The sequence below is a fragment of the Ochotona princeps genome, chromosome 9, assembly GCF_030435755.1.
Source record: "Ochotona princeps isolate mOchPri1 chromosome 9, mOchPri1.hap1, whole genome shotgun sequence".
NCBI classification, from domain to species: domain Eukaryota; kingdom Metazoa; phylum Chordata; class Mammalia; order Lagomorpha; family Ochotonidae; genus Ochotona; species Ochotona princeps.
In genome coordinates, this window is record NC_080840.1 from 49,577,841 (window position 1) to 49,596,874 (window position 19,034).

General features: G+C 40.4%; 1 protein-coding gene across 1 annotated transcript in view; it reads left to right on the plus strand.

The window, feature by feature from the left end:
* The window catches only part of LOC101528881 (sodium/potassium transporting ATPase interacting 3), a 198,371-nt gene that overhangs the window by 147,100 nt on the left and 32,237 nt on the right, over nucleotides 1-19,034 (plus strand). Inside the window, exon 3 of the mRNA XM_058668666.1 lies at nucleotides 17,497-17,557. Coding sequence (XP_058524649.1) covers nucleotides 17,497-17,557 — 61 coding nt within the window. The remainder of the gene's footprint in view (nucleotides 1-17,496; nucleotides 17,558-19,034) is intronic.

The following is a 19,034-nucleotide window of genomic DNA, read 5'->3' on the forward strand; positions in this document are numbered from 1 at the left end:
GAATGGAGTGTGCCTCAATGTTTGAACACGGGCTCATGGCAGAGCATGGTAGAACATAAAATTGAGAGCAAAGTTAAGTCAGAATTATTGAGCGATGGAGGTATATAAGAAGTACATGTGTAAACTAATTTTTGTTCTTGGTCACCTCAAATTGTGGATTGTGAATATTAAAATAAATATGACAGCAAAATTGCACAAATATGCTATAATAACTCTCATCTTGAAAAAATAATAGATTAACTGAGACAATATTTTACTCCAATTAGTACCATTTTTTCTGCTACCTTTTATGGCAAAAATTCTTGAAAAAATGTTAACATTCTATTTGGTCTTGAGTCCACTATGAACATATGATGCTCTACTTTTCATCAAAATAACTTCCGTGGAAGCCAGCCGTATTCACCATATGGTCCAGCAGCCAGTGCTTACTCTGCATCGCCTCTTCCTGTCAGAGACCATTAACACCACCAGTTGCTCTCATCCTCCCCTACTCAGTATTTCTGTGCTCTCTGGGCTGATTTCTTAGCCCCTACCCAAGTCTTTAAATTTATTAATGTTCTCTAATTCATCCATGGACGCCTTTTCTGACCTCATTCACTTCCTTAGTGATCTCTTCCGTTATGTGGCTCTAACAATTGTTTATTGAAATACTGACACCTCCAAATTTGTATTGCTCTTTACTTGAAAATTTTCTGAGGAATGGGTTTTTTCCAGTCTTTAGAAGCAAGGAGATTTATTCCTCATCCCACAAAAATATCACACTTGCTTGCCCTTACTTTAAAAGTAACTCAACAACCCCGCCTATGATACAATCCCCAAAATGTGTAGGCATATCTCATGGTCCCATAGGCAGGAGAGAGTAGCCTACGGGATCTGACACTCACATCACCTCTGTGCTGTGGACAATGAAGTTATTTGTCTCCAACCCAGCATCCCCCCCAAAAAACTCTAGCAGGCTCATTTACTAACTTATCCATGGGATAAAATTCCAAACCCATGCATCTTTTTTTTATTAATTATTTTGCATTATGTGACAGTTTCATAGGCTCTGGGGTTCCCCCCATCCCTCCCCATGCCCCCCCCCATGGTGGACGCCCTCCCACCCCGTTGCAGCATTACAGTTCAAATTCAATCAAGATTCTTCCCTTGCAAACAGATGCTAAGCACATAGTCCAGCTGCTCATTGTCCAGATGGAATGTACAGCTTCTTGGGGAGACTATTTAGCTGCGAGCAACCCCTAGTGGTTTTAATATTTCCCTAGTTATGAATCACTGCCAGTCTCGCCACTCCCAGTTCGATGAGGTCGTTGTAGAGTTCACTGGTTGACACTGTCCATCATAGAGTCTTCATTCGCCCGGTTTTCGCTGCCATCATATATCTGAGATGGTTGATTGACCCGTTCTGTCCTCTGTCTTTTCTTGGCTAGGGTTCTGAGTCCAGCTAGTCATCGCCACAATCAGCTTGTAGGTGCAATTCCTGGGCTGGTTTGTTTTCGGACTGGGGTTGCTCTGGAACCAGTGGGTGTTGTAGACTAGGTTGGTTCTGCCTAGCACGTACTCGGCACTTGCGTCAGCCAGTGGGGGCTGCGGTCTAGTCGGGGCGACCCACAATAACCCCCACCAGGCCTGCCCCCTATCCTGGTTTGCCTGTGTGTATAGCAGACTAGTCCAGTCTGTCCCACATCCCATTTAACTCTTGTATTTGTTCCTGGGTTTTAAAACTTAGTTCTGACTAACCAGCTCGGCCATCCAGGCCCCACAGATGTTGTTGAGTTGCTCTCTGTCTAGCCACCCCAGCCCCCTTCTAAGTTATCATGTCCTCCCGTGGGAGCAGTGACCCAGGAGGGGGGAACCCATTGTTTCCCTCCTGGGTCATTCACTGTCCCAGTTTATGCACTTTTTGGGTGGTTCCGCGATTTGACTTGATAGAATTAGTCCCCAGAGCCAGCTTCTGCCAGCTGGTGTAGCGGCTAAGTCCTTACACCCCTCATCCATTCTAATTTATGTTTGCCCCAGTAGGGGATAATTTGCTCAGTCTAACTTTTCCCTGGTCTAGTTCCCATGTGGCACACAGGTGTTGTAGGCCTACTTAGTGTGGTCTGTCCCCAAACCAGCCATGCTCTCCAGTGGGAGTAGCTGTCCGGTGAGGGGACCAGCCCCTAAATTCCCATGCCGGCTCTGCCCCTCCTGGTTCTCACGTGTGCTGGGTGGGCGCTGCAGTCAAATCTAGTACCGGTAACCTCGCCCTGACATTCCACATTGTACGCTGGTTTTGTCGCAACCAAACCCGGCCCAACCCACACTCTGTTCTGGTGTCTGGATATGCCAGTGGACAAAATGCACTGATTCAGCCTGGTCTGCCCTTGTCACGTGCCAAATGTATGCTCGTGGGAAATTTTCCATGGCCTATTCTGGGCTGTTTCCTATTGTGCTTCTTGTGCTGACCTGGAGGGTCTGTATCTTGCCAGAGGAGTTGCCCAGGCACCTTCCTCTGAGCCTCTCCCTTTGCCAGATTATGCGCATACCAGGGGGTTTTTGAACCAGCTCTTCTCAGTTCACCTCCTGTCCAAGCAGGAACAGTGGCTTAACCTGGTTGGCTTTCACCCCATTCAGGTTCTTGTTATAGGATGTTTCAGCCCAGCTGTGGCTCATCTATACCCACGTACAGTTCACAAGTGGCTCAGTGGGGGGTCGAGACCTAGCCTAGCCAGTCTCATGTTTACCCCAGTTATCCAGGACACCAGATGGTGTTGGGGTCCAGCACAGTCCGGTGCATCCAATCCAGCCCACACTAGTGCCTTGGGAGACTACAACTATTTCTAGGTTAGGACACATCCCCCATTCTTGCACACGTTCCCCTTGGAGGGAGCCTCAACCCAGTCAGGGTATCCCCTTGGCTCCCAGACTGGGCCTGTTACTATCCGTAGATCATATGTCTGCCAGTGGTTGCTCTGACTCAGCTTGTTGCAGTCCCTCATTTGTCCTAGCCTCAGCCTTAGACATTGTGGCATCCTTGATTCAAGCAGAGTAGCAGGTGTAATGGCCCATCTCGGCTTGACCTGTGTTCTATTCACCATCCAACGAGGGCGGTGGGTGTGTTGTCCTAGAGATTCAAGCCTCTGTTTCTGGGCACTGCGAGGAATCCTGTCTCCCCTATACCAAAGTTGGGCCTATTGATGGGTTTCCCCAAATAGCTTTCCATATCGTAAAAATCTCTGAGCTCGCCGCTGGGCGGCCAGCAGGCAGAACCTGGCACCAGAACAGAGGACTCGCCCTCAGCCTCCCTGCTATGGGTTTGGCGAATGGAACTCACCCGAGCTACCCACTCCCAACTAGCGGGAGCAGGGTGGAGCTCGGACTTCAGTCCAGCTCTGAGGCGGCCCCCATGGCTGCTAATCTGGGGGCTCCGTTGCCCCCCTTGGGTCCGGGGGTAACTGCGAACGCGCCCGCGGGGTTTGGCGCCATTCTGCAGCCGAGTTTCATGGAATAGAGGCACCCCTGGCAGCCCATCACTTTGCCAGAGTTTCAATCTGCCCCACCCTAAGAATGAAACTCACCCAAGTTGCCCGCTCCCAACTAGCAGGAGCAGGGCGGAGCTCAGACTTCAATCCAGCTCTGAGGCGGCCCCCATGGCTGCTAACCTGGGGGCTCCGTTGCCCCCCTTGGGTCCGGGGCCATGCATCTTGACAGTGGGCATCTAGTCTTTCCCTAGTAAGTAACTTAAAATCTCAATGCAAATAAATTGCATACAAAAACTTTCCATACACGTATGTTCAATATAATGATTTTCACTGGATAAAACTTAACACAGAAGACAATGTATCTATTTTTGTTTCTCTCCCATGAGCAATGTTGGTCAAGGATGTTTTTAGAGTCATTTTAAATTTGAAGAAACATCAACTAACAAATGGCATTTCAGAACCCATGAGTGAAAACAAAACTACTGTTATTCCTTAAGGATTTTCTGAAGCTTTAGGGTTTAAATATTTTTGTAAACCATGGAAATTTTATTTTATTTTTTTTAAAGATTTTATTATTAATGGAAAGCCGGATATACAGAGAGGAGAGACAGAGAGGAAGATCTTCCATCCGATGATTCACTCCCCAAGTGAGCCGCAACGGGCCGCTACGCGCCAATCCGATGCCGGGACCAGGAACCTCTTTCGGGTCTCCCACGCGGGTGCAGGGTCCCAAGGCTTTGGGCCGTCCTCTCCTGCTTTCCCAGGCCACAAGCAGGGAGCTGGATGGGAAGTGGAGCTGCCGGGATTAGAACTGGCGCCCATATGGGATCCCGGGGCTTTCAAGGCGAGGACTTTAGCCGCTAGCCCACGCCGCCGGGCCCAAGGAAATTTTTTTTTAAAAGATTTTATTTATTTTATTGGAAAGGCAGATGTACAGAGAGGAGGAGAGACAGAGAAGAAGATCTTCCGTCCGATGATTCACTCCCCAAGTGAGCACAACGGCCGATGCTGCGCCAATCTGAAGCCAGGAGCAGGAACATCTTTCCAGGTCTCCCACGTGGGTGCAGGGTCCCAAGGGTTTAGGCCGTCCTCGACTGCTTTCCCAGGCCACAGCAGGGAGCTGGATGGGAAGTGGAGCTGCCAGGATTAGAACCAGCACCCATATGAGATCCTGGCGTATTCAAGGAGAGGACCTTAACCATTATGCCCTCACACCGGGCCCAAGCCATGGAAATTTTAAGAAAATTTTCTTTGGTGCTATTTTTGTTCAATAAACCTGTTTTAAATTTCTTTAAGATTTATTTTTATTGGAGAGGCAGATTTACAGAAAGATAGAGAAAGATCTTCCATCCTCTGATTCAATCCCCACGTGATCTGAATGGCCAAAGCTGAGTCCATCCAAAGCCAGGAGCTAGGAGCCAGGGACTTCTTCCTGGTCTCCCACTTGGGTGCAGGGTCCCAAGGCTTTCCTAATCTATGAGCAGGGAGCTGAATGGGAAGTAGGGTGTCTGGGACACAAACTGGCATCCATATGGGATCCCGGCACATGCAAGGCATGGATTTTAGCCACTGAGCCATTGTACCAGGCCCCCTTTATTAAAATTTTTATTGTTACTATGAGTTTCCATTATACAGTTATTTAGGTATAAGAATTTTCTGTTTCGGGCCCGGCGGCGTGGCCTAGCGGCTAGAGTCCTCGCCTTGAAAGCCCCGGGATCCCATATGGGCGCCGGTTCTAATCCCGGCAGCTCCACTTCCCATCCAGCTCCCTGCTTGTGGCCTGGGAAAGCAGTTGAGGACGGCCCAATGCATTGGGACACTGCACCCGCGTGGGAGACCCGGAAGAGGTTCCAGGTTCCCGGCTTCGGATCGGCGCGCATCGGCCCGTTGCGGCTCACTTGGGGAGTGAATCATCGGACGGAAGATCTTCCTCTTTGTCTCCTCTGTGTATATCTGGCTGTAATAAAATGAATAAATCTTTAAATAAAAAAAAAAAGAATTTTCTGTTTCACCTCGCCCTCCTCCTATCCCTATTTTCCTCTCCCACCATTTTCCCCCTATTGCTACAGTAGTTCAGGTTTTAGTAACAATAACAAGGTCAGCATTTGCCTATTAAGTGTATCATGGCATTGTAGGTATGGGAAATGGTAGAAAATCTAACATCCAGTTGTTCAGGTGTTGGCCACCCTCAGACGCACCAGTTTTCTCACCTGATGCCTCTCTATTCAGAGTTCTCTAGATGAGCTTTCTTCATCCGTCACTTAAGAAAAAAAGGGGACTTGACACAGTCATGATCACAGAAACTACCTCGATTCAGTTTGAGCCAAGATTCACATCGAGCACTGTACACAGTCAGTGGCACTGATCCTAGTACCTGCATGAGTTAATCTCAACCCTGACAATCCATATCCAAGGACTGCTGCATAAAATGAATTAATCCTACACACAAATCTGTCGTCTGCAAAACTAAGCAATCCTTTGCACAAAAAGCAGTGATTTTCTGTAATTCTCAGGTATTAAACATGATGCAAATGTGGATTTATGGTGTGGTAAGTTAAGCTGCTGCTTTCGAAGTCCACATCCCAAATGGGAATGTGTTGAGTCCCAGTTGCTCCATATCCAATTCAGCTTCCTGCTAATGCCTCTGCAAAGGTTTCAGAGGGTGATCTAAGTTGCTGGGGCCTGTAATGCACATGGGAACCCCAGAAGGAGTTCCGGCTCCTGATTTTGGGCTCACCTGGGTGTTGTGAACATTTCGGGAGTTCTCAGGGGATGTAAGATCTCTGTATCTCTGCCCCTCTGTCTTTTAAATGAATAAATTTTTTGAAGCTGGAATTTATGCCGTCAGTGTTTATAATGCAGAGAAAAATTACTTTAAACAATAAGTTCTAGAAGCGGATAGCTTTAATGGAACAGGAAAAAATGCCTTTAAGATGAAAGACTTTTCCAAAACTTTATTAACAGTAGAAATAATCACAATTATTATCCCAATGTTATTTATTCTGTGTGTGTTTGTTATTGGCAAGAACTCATTTTATTCCATTTCCTGTAGACAAGCAGAAAGCCACAGGGACCATTTCAATTCATGTTCTGGGAAGCCAAGTATTACACAATGTCAACCATTTACGAATTAGTGATTAACATGATGTCTAGACAGTCTCATGAGAATAATGTTATTAATTAACTAGCAGTTTGGTTAATCACAATAGCTAACGTAATTTTTGGAATAAATATTTTATTAGTGTACCCATCAGTAAAGCAAAAGTAAAAGGAAGTCTCTTAATTAACTCATTTGTAATGAGACTAAGATTATGGATAGTACATTTCTTTTGAGGGTCTGAAGAATGATCTAATTTTTCTAGTATGACATGTCTTCATCTTCTTTCAATTACCTGGCCAAAATTCCTTTCATGTCATCTGTCAAGGCAATATTAAGACCCATTAGGGAACAATTACATCTGACAATTTTTCTGTTGATATGCATTGCTCTGTTGCTTTAAAACTACACATTCCCATATTACATTAGTCAGAAAATTTTCACTGCATATGGAGAGATGGTGTGCTATTGCTGTGATTAAAAACCTGACCTTACTGTCTGTAAGTCGTAAGATTTATTTGGAAAAGAAAAATAAATAAATAGACCAGTTATCTTCACGACATAGACAATGAATCTTTTAGAAACACAGTAAATGCTATATTTTTAGTATAATCATGAATCTTAAAACTGTAGAAGAGACATGATTCACATATATATATTTCATATATATATTTGTCAAATAGACTAACTATATGCTAATATATATTGTACACATAATTCTCATCTTAAGAGACTAGTACTATAAATCAACAGGTGCAGGTAAAAGTCTAATTTTTGAGGACTATGACCTATTAAAATAGTAGGAAATGGTATTTATGGTACCATTGAGGTATCATAAACATCATAGTCTTATATTCAATAAGTTCAACAGCACTCAATAAAAACACTTTGCTATGACTCTGTTGCCCCCTTAACTACATAGACTTAAAAATTAACAGTTTGTCCACGTGATTAAATTACCTGAGTTTGCTGTGGAGGGAAAAACTTATTGGAATGTGAAAAGTTATCAAGCAATTTGTGGGTTTAGTATCCAATAAGCAACTTGCAAAATAAAATTAACAAGGCAGCATATAAATTTTTCTCAGTATTTAACACAGAATCAGTTTCTAAACTTTTTAATTGGAACATGATTATTCCATCCCACTTTTCCTTTCTTGCAGTACAACTGGAAGAAACCTAAGGTAATATTTAATTCGGTGACACCAGATAAGAAATCAGACTTTTGATCTGTGGTGCTACAAATTGGTCCGGCTATTTAGGCTTCAAACACTAATCTTTATCAGCGTGTGTATCAATAGACTTCATGTCATTTGAACTCACTACACTGTTTTTCAAGCAAAATAATCATCTCCGAAGTAAGATCTCCAAGGTTAATAATATGCTTTCGAAGAGGTACACAAGACATCTGGACATACAGCACATGAATCACAAAATATACATGAGCCGATCTCTGCAAGCATAGGCATGAACAGTTGTAGCTTATTTTTCTATTTCTTATTTAAAAACCTAAGGAAAAAAATGCCTATAGTAATATTTAAAGTATGGTTTAAAATAGATGGCATTACCATGCCTGCATGACAGAAGGTTGTATGTGATGCTAAAGGAACACTAAGTTGTAAGAACTCCACAATATGATGGCATTCACAGTAGTATTTTGTTGTTACTGATACAGAGAGGAAATAGAATCCCTGTATATTTAATACCCTGGTTTTCGTGTACCTTCTACAATGTTTAGTAGCTTGTCCTTGGTACAGTGATGTGGGAAGCCATGAGTATTTTAAGATATGGTAAAGAGTGGCAGAGCCTTACACAACAGCAAGTTGCTACAAAGTAAAAAGAACCTTTGAATCACTTTGTGGCTTCCTGTTTTGTGATGGGATCCCTTCCTCTCACTTGTGCTGCTCTCACTGTGTGCTTCCTCCCACTTGTGGCACCCACCACTCAGACTGGTACTAGAGGCCAAACCAGTCCACGCTCTATCCCCATAGTCCTGGACGTTGAACCTCCACAACTGTGAGCTAAGTAGGTCTTCTCGATTTGTAAGTTCACATAGTCAAGTGTTTCATGACAGTAACACAAGGCACACTAACAGACTGGGTATTAGATTATGTTATACACTGCTAAGAAAACTAATAGTCACAAAAATTTCAAGTGATTTAGATATACCCTTATAAGAATCTATGACTGAAGATATATCCTAATTATGGACTCTTGCTGAACTACTTTTAAATAGCAGAGCTAATATTTATCCTCTTTTAAAATTTCTGTCAGGAAAAATACAAATGAAATTAATGGTAATTGAATCAAAATGAAGGCAATGCCTCAAAAAATTTGAAACTGTCAAAGCAAAATATTTGAATTCAATACTTTTACAACCATTATGTGTTATCATGTTCCACATTTACATATTTATGATAAAAATATAAAACATGGGGCAGTTGTGCAATCACCAAATTAATGATGGTAGTTATGTCACCTCCCTGATATTAAGGGATGGTGTTTATTGATAAGAATGGATTAATATTCATTATGACTTTTCAAGTCACCTTTCAAGTCATTTTCTTAAGAATTAGCATGTAACAATTATGCTTTATATACATAGAGTAATTTCTTCAATATCACTTTTGTGATCTAAACTACTGCAGAAAATTTTCTGGGAGCCTTAAATAGAAGATCAAAGAAATTGTAAGTACAATGTAGTACCCTTCCCTGAAGATTACCACATCTGAATCTCCACAACTCAAATAATTTAACATTCATTACAAAGGGGAGTGAATTGCAGTTGCAAATGGAGTTGAGAGGGCAAATCAGGTAGTCTTCAAAAAGGAAGATTATCCCACACTCTCCACGTGGGTCCAGTGCAATCACCAGAGTCCTTCAAATTAAAGCCATGAGGCACAACAGAGAGAGGCATCCTGAGAAGAAACTTGCTCCAAAATGTTGAGCTTAACCATGGAGGAATGAAGCCACAAATCAAAGAATCTGTTTTCTTCCAGAAGCTAAAAGAAAAGAGGAACCAGATTTTGCCAGATTTTCAGGAGATAAATTTATACCTTGACTTTATCCCAGTGAGGCCATATTTACCCAGAGCTGTCAGATAATACGTTTTTGTGTTTAAGCAATTACATTTGTGGAAATTAACTACCTCAGACACAGAAAATCAAGATAGGTCTTGAATTTCACACACATTTATGAGTATACACACACATACACACACACACACACACACACACACACACACACCTGTAACTAAGAGCTCATCAAGAAATAGAAATTTGCTTATTGGTAGATACTTTCCAATCCATATAGTCAGAAAACACCCTAAAGTTACATTACTTTCATATGATAGCATTAAGAAATCGCAACAAATATAGCAAAGGCTTTACCATAGAAGACCTCATAAAAATTAATGAAAGCAACACCAAGGTAGTTAGTCAATAAAGAATTTGTGAAGATAACTCATATAAAATAAAGTATGAGTGGCATTGTGATGCAATGGGTAAAGTTGCTATCTTCAATACAAGTGTATCATACAGGCACAGAATTTCTATGCTGGCTTCTCTACTTCCAGTCCAACTCCCTTTTAATGGCCTAGGAAAAGCAGCAGACAATGGTCCAAGCATTTAAAGCCTTGCCAAATGCAAGACCTGGATTAAGTTGTCAGTGCCTTGCCCAACCTTGGCCATTGTAATCATTTGGAAAGTGAAGTAGCAAGTAAATGAACTCTTGCTGTCTCTCTCTCTCTCTTTCCAATTCTTACTTTCAAATAAATAAGTCTTTAAAAGCAAAATAAAATAGCGAGTGTAATGCATAATGAAATACAAGATTTCAAATGAAGATATAGGAATTAGTAATGACTTTTTGGAAAAGTCACCAAAAGCACAAGCACTCAAAGCCTGTCTCCCCCCCCCCAAAATGGCACAACATCAAACCAAGATGCTTCTGTATAGCAGAGGGCATGATCAACAAAGTGCAGAAGCAACAAACAGAATGAGAGATAATCTTTGTATACTAGACAATGGATAGGAGACTAATTTACAGGCTTACAAAGAGCTTCAGGAACTCAACCAGAACAAAATAAACAACCATATGAAGAATAGAGTGAAGGAAATGAGCAGGCATTTTTTAAAAGAATAAATTCAAATGGCTAATAGACATATGAAAAAAATGTTTAGGCTCCCTAGCTAATGCAGAAATATAAATGAAAGCCACACTGATGTTCCACCTAACTCCAATGAGATAGACCTACATTCAGAATTCTACAAATACCACCAGCAGCATAGATGTGGGGAGAAAGGTACCCTCCTTCACTGTTGCTGGGAGTGTAGGCTTCTGTAACTGCTTGGGAAGGCAATATGGATGCCGCTAAGACAACTGATACTGATTTAGCATATGACCCAACTATCTCACTTCTGGTAATATATCTAAAGGAAGTGAAACGTGCATATGAGTAAGTAACCTACAATCTTATATTTATAGCAGCACAATTCACAATATTGAAGACATAAACAACCCAGAGGCCTACTGAAAGAGGAATGGGTAAAGAAACTTGGTACATGTACTAATGAAAAGTACAAAACAAATAGATAGGCAAACGTGTATATTCAAATATTCTCAAAGCTGAATTGTATAAGAGAGGTTAGCAAACCAGAAATTGAAGATACAGTGCAATATGTATCTATACTCCTAAATAAAAGGAGGACTCCCAATGAAACTTTAAACATATCTTGAAAGTAGGATGCTGATTTCTACCATTGTCTATCCTAAAGTGTCATGAAGCACTTAAATGGAATGATAGATGTTTGTGACTGTTGCTGAAGGACTATACTATTTCAATAATATTGGAGAAATAGTGAGGAGGAAAAATCCCCATACCTTTGAAAACATACTGTAGCATGAAAAATAAATAAATAAACAAGAACATAAAAAAGAAAAATATTTATAAAATAATTAATGAGGAGATGTCATTTTGTTTATTTTACTGACAACATTGTTGAGTAAAAATATTCACTGCTACTAAAAACATCACAGAGTAGGTTGTTGCCAGTCAGTGTTACAATAAGATAAACAATGATGCAAGCTTTTTAAAACCAATGCAATAGAGTTCTAAATCTAGGCCAGCCTCACTGGAGTTAGGTAGAACCTCAGTGTGGTTCTTGTTTGTATTTCCCTGATAACTAGAGAGCCTCCGCGTTTTTTTAGATGTCTATTAGTCATTTGAATTGTTAAAAATGTCCTTTCATTTCCTTTGCCTATTCCTTCACATGGTTGTTTATTGCGTTGTTGTTGAGTTTCCGAAGCTCTTTGTAAATCCTGGATACTCTTGCCCTATCAGCTGCGCACTGTACAGATCTCCTTCCCTTCTGTCTGTTGCTTCTTCACTTCGTTGACCAGCTCCTTTGCTGTACAAAAGCGTCTTAGTTTAATGTAGTCCTATTTTTTATTTTGACTTTGACTGCCTATGATTTTGGTGACTTTTGTAAGAAGACTTTCCCAATTCACTTATCTTTCAGATGCTTTCTTTGTTTTCAGATATTTTCTTTGTTTGATGATTTCTGGGCGAAGATTCAGGTCCTAAATCCATTTAGAGCTTTTACTATATATAAAGTGACAGGTGGAAGGTCTTGGTTCTTACTTTTGTAAACTGCTATCCAATTGTCCCAACAGCATATGATGAAGACGACAATCTTTTTTGTTGTGCTATTTTCAGTTCACCTGTCCAAGATTAGCTAGATGTACATCTGTCTTCTCCCTTCTGTAGTTTGTATTCTGTTTCATGGCTCTTCTATGTTTCTGTAACAGTACCAGACTGTTTTGATTATCACTGCTCTAAGTGTAGTAGTAATATTATGTATTATAGCAGTAGAGTGTATTGAGGTCTGGAATTGCATTTCTTCCAGCTTTATTTTATTCTTCAGGATAGCTTTCAGAAGTCTACTAACTCTACATTCAAAACACCTGCTGCTCTGGATGTGGGAAGAAACCTACTCTCCTTCACATTGGTGGGAGTGTAGGCTAGGACAATTACTGTGGAAATCAGTATGGAGAGAGCTAAGAGAACTGAAAATTAATCTGTTGTATGACCCATCTATCCCACTGTTAGGAATATATGCAAAGGAAATTAAATCTGAGAAAATGAACTGTACTACTGTATTATAGCAGCACAATCTATAATAACAAGGACATGGAAGCAACCCAGATGCCTGTTGAAATAATGGATGAAGAAACTGCTACACCTACTCTATGAAATACTTCTCCATCATTAAAAAGAATAAAATCCTGCCATTTGCAACAAAATGGTACCACTGGAGACTGTTATGCTCAGTGAAATAAGCAAATCCCCCAAAGGAAAAATATCATATTATCTCTCTTATATAAGGCAACCTTAAGGCAAGATGTAATAGATATATAGGTAAACATTCATGAACATTTCTCATTGAAAGGAATAGTTAATAGAAACGGTCACATTGAGATGTGAAAATACAAGCAGTATGCATCTCTACTTCCAAATCAAAGATGGATTCCCAATGAACCCGTTAAATATACCTTGACAATACGATGCTGGACTGTTTGTTATTGACCATACTTATAATGTTAGGTACACTTAAATAGCAGAATGATGGACTTATGACTGTTTTTGAAGGACTATACTATTGTAATAATATAGAGTAAACCAGTGGGGAATTGGGAGAGGAAGGGACCTGGGGAGAGAAGAGAGGAAGTCCCAGAACCTATGGAACTGTATGATAAAATTAAATAAAATTAATTAATGTTTAAAAGGAAAACTAAGTGATGGGAAAGCCACTAATTTTGTACAACAAGTATATTAAAAATACTCTTATTATCTCACATTGATGAGTTCCTTCACTCACCAATTGTAACTGTAGCTTTTGAGCACTGATCTTGTTATAATTGATTTACGTATCATTTTTGACTAATTGAAGAAAAATATGCACAGATGCCTTCAGATTAAAGATTTTAAAATGCAATAATGCTTAAAAAGTCATAAAAAAAACACCTAGCATGGGACTGGTGTTCAACCTAGTGAATAAGATGCCCATGAATAAATCTGTATCACACATTGGAGTACCTGAGTTTGATTCCTGACTATTAACTACAGCTTCCCACTGATGCAGACTTTCAGAGGCAACAGTAACGGCTTAAGTCATTGGCTTCCTATCATCAACATGAGAGATACCTGCATTGAGTTCCTGGCTCTTGACTTTAGCTTTGGCCATCACCAAATGTGAATGTTCTACTACTCTGTCTCTGGTTAGCTAGCTCTCTGTCTTCCCAGTATAGAAATTTCAAAATTTAAATATATAGAGAGACAGACATAATGCCATTTCTACTTTTAAAATATATGCATCTAGTAGTATTGTTACTTTAGTAATTTTACTTCAGATAATAAAATTTATAAGTATTAATATTCAAAATAATATTAATTATAATTAACAATTATCATTAATGCCACTTAAATATGCTACAGTATATTTCAATTAGGTGAATTTATGTAGTCACCAACAAGTAAGCTTACTAAGAATATTAACTTGAATCATTAGTGTATATCTAGGGGACTAGCATGAAGACTCAATGGCTAAAATCCTTATATTGCATGAGCCACCTTGCTTTGGATTAGCTCAGCTCTGGCTTTGCGGCCGTTTAGAGAGTAAACCAGCAGATGGAAGATCTTTCTGTCTCTCCTTCACTCTATAAATCTGCCTCTCTGATGAAAACAAATGAATCTTTTTTAAAAGAAGGTCTATCTCAGTAAAACAACACTGGAAAGATGCAGTAAAAAATTGCAAGCCATTCTTTTCCTCTATATGGCTGGTTTATTAAAAGATAGATTTGATAGAATACAGTCATAAGACAATTTCATTCATTCTTCCACTACTCATTCAAGTACATGCTCTAACTTTGCCCTGCCTTGCCCTTTGGATCATATTTCAAATATGATTTGTAGACCTTTTGAGTCCTCATAGATACTGAGTAGTCCAAGCCAGTGCAATAACTTACCTGCTTCAACAGTCTCCTCCTCAGCTTGAGACTGATATCAACTTGCATTTCTGAGTGAGAAGTAAACATATCATTGTTTTCTGCTCTTCTCAGTCACTTCTCTCAATTGCCACCCTTTTGGTTTATTCTATGAGTGAAGGAACAGGAATGATGGGTGATGAGTTAAGAAATAAGGCCTTTTCATGATAGTCTAGTGACTAAAGTCCTCATCTTGCATGCACCAGAATTCCATATGAACACCAGCTCATGTGCTGGCTGCTCCACTTCCCATCTAGCTCCCTGGTTGCAGCATAGGAAAGCAGTTGAGGACAGACCAAAGCCTTGGGACTTGCAACTGCATCAGCGACCCAGAAGAAGCTCCTGGCTCCTGATTTCAGATCAGCTCAACTCCAGCCATTTCCACTTCAGGAGTGAACCAGCAGACAGAAGATCATTCTCTCTGTTTTTCCTCTCTCCGTAAATTTGACTTCCTAAGATAAATAAATAAATCTTTTTTTAAAATAAGGCTTTTTAAAATTATCTGTTTTTTTTTTTCTTTGAGAGTCAGGTTACAGAAGGAAAGGGAGGAGACAGAGTTAAAGAGATCTTCCATCCACTAGTTCCCTCCATAATGGCCACAGTGGCTAGGACTGGGTGAGGTATAATCAGGATCCATGAGCTTCAAGTAGGACCCCCCCCCCCACATGGATGCAAGGGATAAAGCACTTTTGCTATCTTCTACTGCTTTCCCAAGCACATCAGCAAGGAGCTGGCTCAGGAGTGAAGCAATGGGAACTCAAACTGGTCTCCAAATGGAATGTAGAGCTGCCGGCACTGGCTTAAACCATATGCCACAAAGCAGAACCCTGAAATTAGGTCTTAGTGTGACCGGTTCATCTACCATCTGCCAGGGAATACTTTGTGAAACTGATGCTCCCCACTATCCTTATGGTTCTTCAGATTCCCACACCTCCTCCTTTGGGATCTTCGCCTCCAACATTCTTCTTCTGAGCCATTGGCCACTGGCAGGAAGTATTTATAGGTAGAAGCCAGGTGCAGAGTGGCAGCGGGAACTCTGAGAGGCTGTAGCCTCAGATGAGGGTGTACATCGTTGTGCTGCTGGGTTCACACAACCCTCCCTCATCACAGTCAGCAGCCAGAAGCCCCCTCACCACAGCTCCTTTGCTTTTGGAGTCTTCATGTGTGAGTCAGGTGCCAAGTCCAATGTTCCTCAAAGTACAAACTCTTTCAAGCTCCCCTAGTGTTTCTGTGAACTACTTCATGCCCCACAGGTGAGAGAACCCAACAGAAGTCTAACAGCTCTCTCTGTAAGCTTTTCCTATGACCCCTCATTCCCTACTATTTCTTGATTTATAATGAGAACGGGGGAATAAACAGACTTCATCAATGGGGACAAAGGCAAAGAACAGACTACAACAGCTTTTGAAGTATCTGTTTTTTATACCTATGAAATTATTGAGTTTCGACTAGCCTAAACTCCATGACAGTTTTGTCCTTCAGGAATTGTAGTGTCCCTGGCTTTGTATAATAAAGCCATCTAGTCACTCTAAGTGCAGAAAACAAAATGAAGGGCTAGAAAGACTACACACTGCACAAATATTTATTCCTTCAAGCAGTATTACCCAAAGTAGGTTATCTCTCTTCTGCTTCATTTTGACACAAATCACTGGAAAATAGTACATTTTGTGATGGTATAATTAACAAAACAATTTAATATCTTCATAAAATTTATACCCTTGGAGCATTTTACATAATTAAATAGATTGTTCCTATTTAATTTACATACATCATATTTGATTCCTTGTGTGGCTATTAAACATTCAGTTATGGTAATAAATATAGTACAAATTGCTCTATAAATAATCAAAACAAAAAATAGATGAGTTCTGATTATAGTTATTTTAAAACATAAAAACTTTGTCTCAAATAAAATCTATGGGGCTAGCATTGTGGTGTAGTGGATTAAGTTGCTATCTATAATGCTGGTATCCCATATAGAGTACCAGTTCAAATCCCTGTTCCTCTACTTCTGATCCATCTCCCTGCTAATGCATAAAACAACTAGCACATATGATGCCCCAAATACTTGAACCTTGATACTCTATGGGAGCTCAGGATGGAGCGCCTGTCTTAGTCTAGCTCTGATTGTTACAACCATTTGTGCCATGAGCCAGTCAATGGAAGATACATCTTTCCCTCCCTCCTTCCCTCTCTCCTGCCTCAAACTTTCTCTCTATTCCTCTGTGTGTTACTCTGCCTTTCAAGTGAATCAATAACTCCTTTAGAAAATAAAAGTGTGATGCAGAACCCGTGGCCTACTGTAGCTCTGGCATCCCATATATGCACTGGTTTGTGTCCTGGCTGCTCCACTTCCCAACCTTCTCCTTGCTATTGTGCCTGGGAAAGTATTAAATGATAGTCCAAGTACTTGGTCACCTGCTACCTGTATGAGAGGTGCAGATGAAGCTTCTGGCTCCTTTCTCCAGCCTGACCCAGCCTTGGCCACTGCCACCACCTGTGTATTACTGGAACCCTGGCACCCACAGGGGAGATCAAGAAGAAGCTTGAGCTCTTGGCTTGGGTATGGCATGGTCCTGGCTGCTGTCCTGGTAGGGATAAAAGCTCCTTCTCTCTTCTCTCCTCTCTAACCTTGAATTTCCAATAAATAAATACCCAGTTTTTAAAAACTGGACAAACTATCTAAAATTTTCATTCCTTTGTACTTTTTACAATGTTATAAGAACTACATAGAAATAGAAATCATAGCTATGAAGTACCTATTATTTTAAAACAAGATTTCTTTCTAAGACAATACATAAACATTGTTGTCATCCATTCTTTATCAATTTAATTATATAGGCTTTTTAATATGTACATTTGGCATAAATTCTTAAAGAATGTGTTGTTGTTGTTTTGCAGTTGGTTGGGTTTGTGTATGCCTGTTACGTGATCAGTATTTCCATGGAAGAAGAGGACACCTGTGAGTACTGTTTTATTTCCCTTTTTGTTTATTTTGAATGAGATGCAGCTTCTAAAAGGAAATGTTACAGGATTATAAATCCTGCCACAGTTGAGTGTGAAATGAGTGGATTCTACATAGTGGAATCCAAAGATGGTAAGCCAAATTACACACCAATCAGGTGACTACGAATATTAAACTCTCAGTCCACGTTTTATGGAAGCAGGCACTGGTATCTAGAATTGCTGTCACATTATGTTTCTAAAACTCATCAGAGACTAAACCTTATGCTGATGAGATACTTTGCAGAATTTACCAATCATCAATTACAAATATGCTAGTGTCAAAATGTTGATGTCTGATGGTATTATTATCAATATAATAATACATCATAGAAAGACCTGCATGTAAATAAACCATATGAAATGTTATGAGAAAACTAGAAATGACGATTTTAAGATGTGATGAAGAACTCAACAATTACTAAGAAAGAAATAATAGGCTGCTTAGAAGGTGTGGTATGAACACATAAATAAAAGACATGTGTTCCATGTAGTAGGTCATAGAAATTTAGCAATGTTGGTCAAAAATGGCATTTCTTGAGAATTCAAGAACTTCAAAAATCACAAGGAAAATAGAATTAAAGACAATGCATTTTTAGAGAAGGCACTTTTTACAGCAACTCTGATATTGGACTTATAATATTAAGGTAAGGTTTATCTTAGCTTTAAACATGGATTTATCTTTGGTAACCAAGACACGTTTAACTTAAGCGTTGGTTATATCATTGAAATCTAAATGGTTAACAGATTCTTTAACAAAATTAGGACAAGTGGCCACCATTTAATTTCTACAACACAACTGCAAAGGATTCTGATGGATTTTCCCAGAAGACAGATACACTGTATGACACATCAACTAGAATTCAGTACACAGGGGAATCTAATCTCAATTTATTTAGTCAAAATGAAGATATATTAGATCCTAAGATAAAATATATTAGGCATTGAAAACATGCAAATAGGGGTTAATGTTGTGGCACTGCACATTAGCTGCTACCTGCAATGCTGGTATCTGGTATCAGTGTCAGTTCAAGTCTGTTGCTGCGCTTCAAACCCAGCTCCCTGGAAAGCAGTGGCTCAACACCTTGGGCCCCTGCCAGCTGTGAGGACAACTCAAAGACAGACTCTGGGCTTCAGCTTGAACCAGCCCAATCCTAGCCATTGCAGCCATTTGGAAAGTGGACCAGCAGATGGAAAATTTGTCTCTATCCCTCTCTTTCTTCATTTCTGCCTTTCCAACAGATAAATCAGTCTTTTAAAAAAGAAAATAGGGCCTGGTACGGTAGCCTAGTGACTAAAGTCCTCACCTTGCATGTGCCAGGATCCCCTATGGGTGCCAGTTCTAATCCTGGCAACCACACTTGCCATCCAGCTCCCTGCTTGTGGCCTGGGATAGCAGTCAAGGACGGCCCAAAGCTTTGGGATCCTGCACAGCC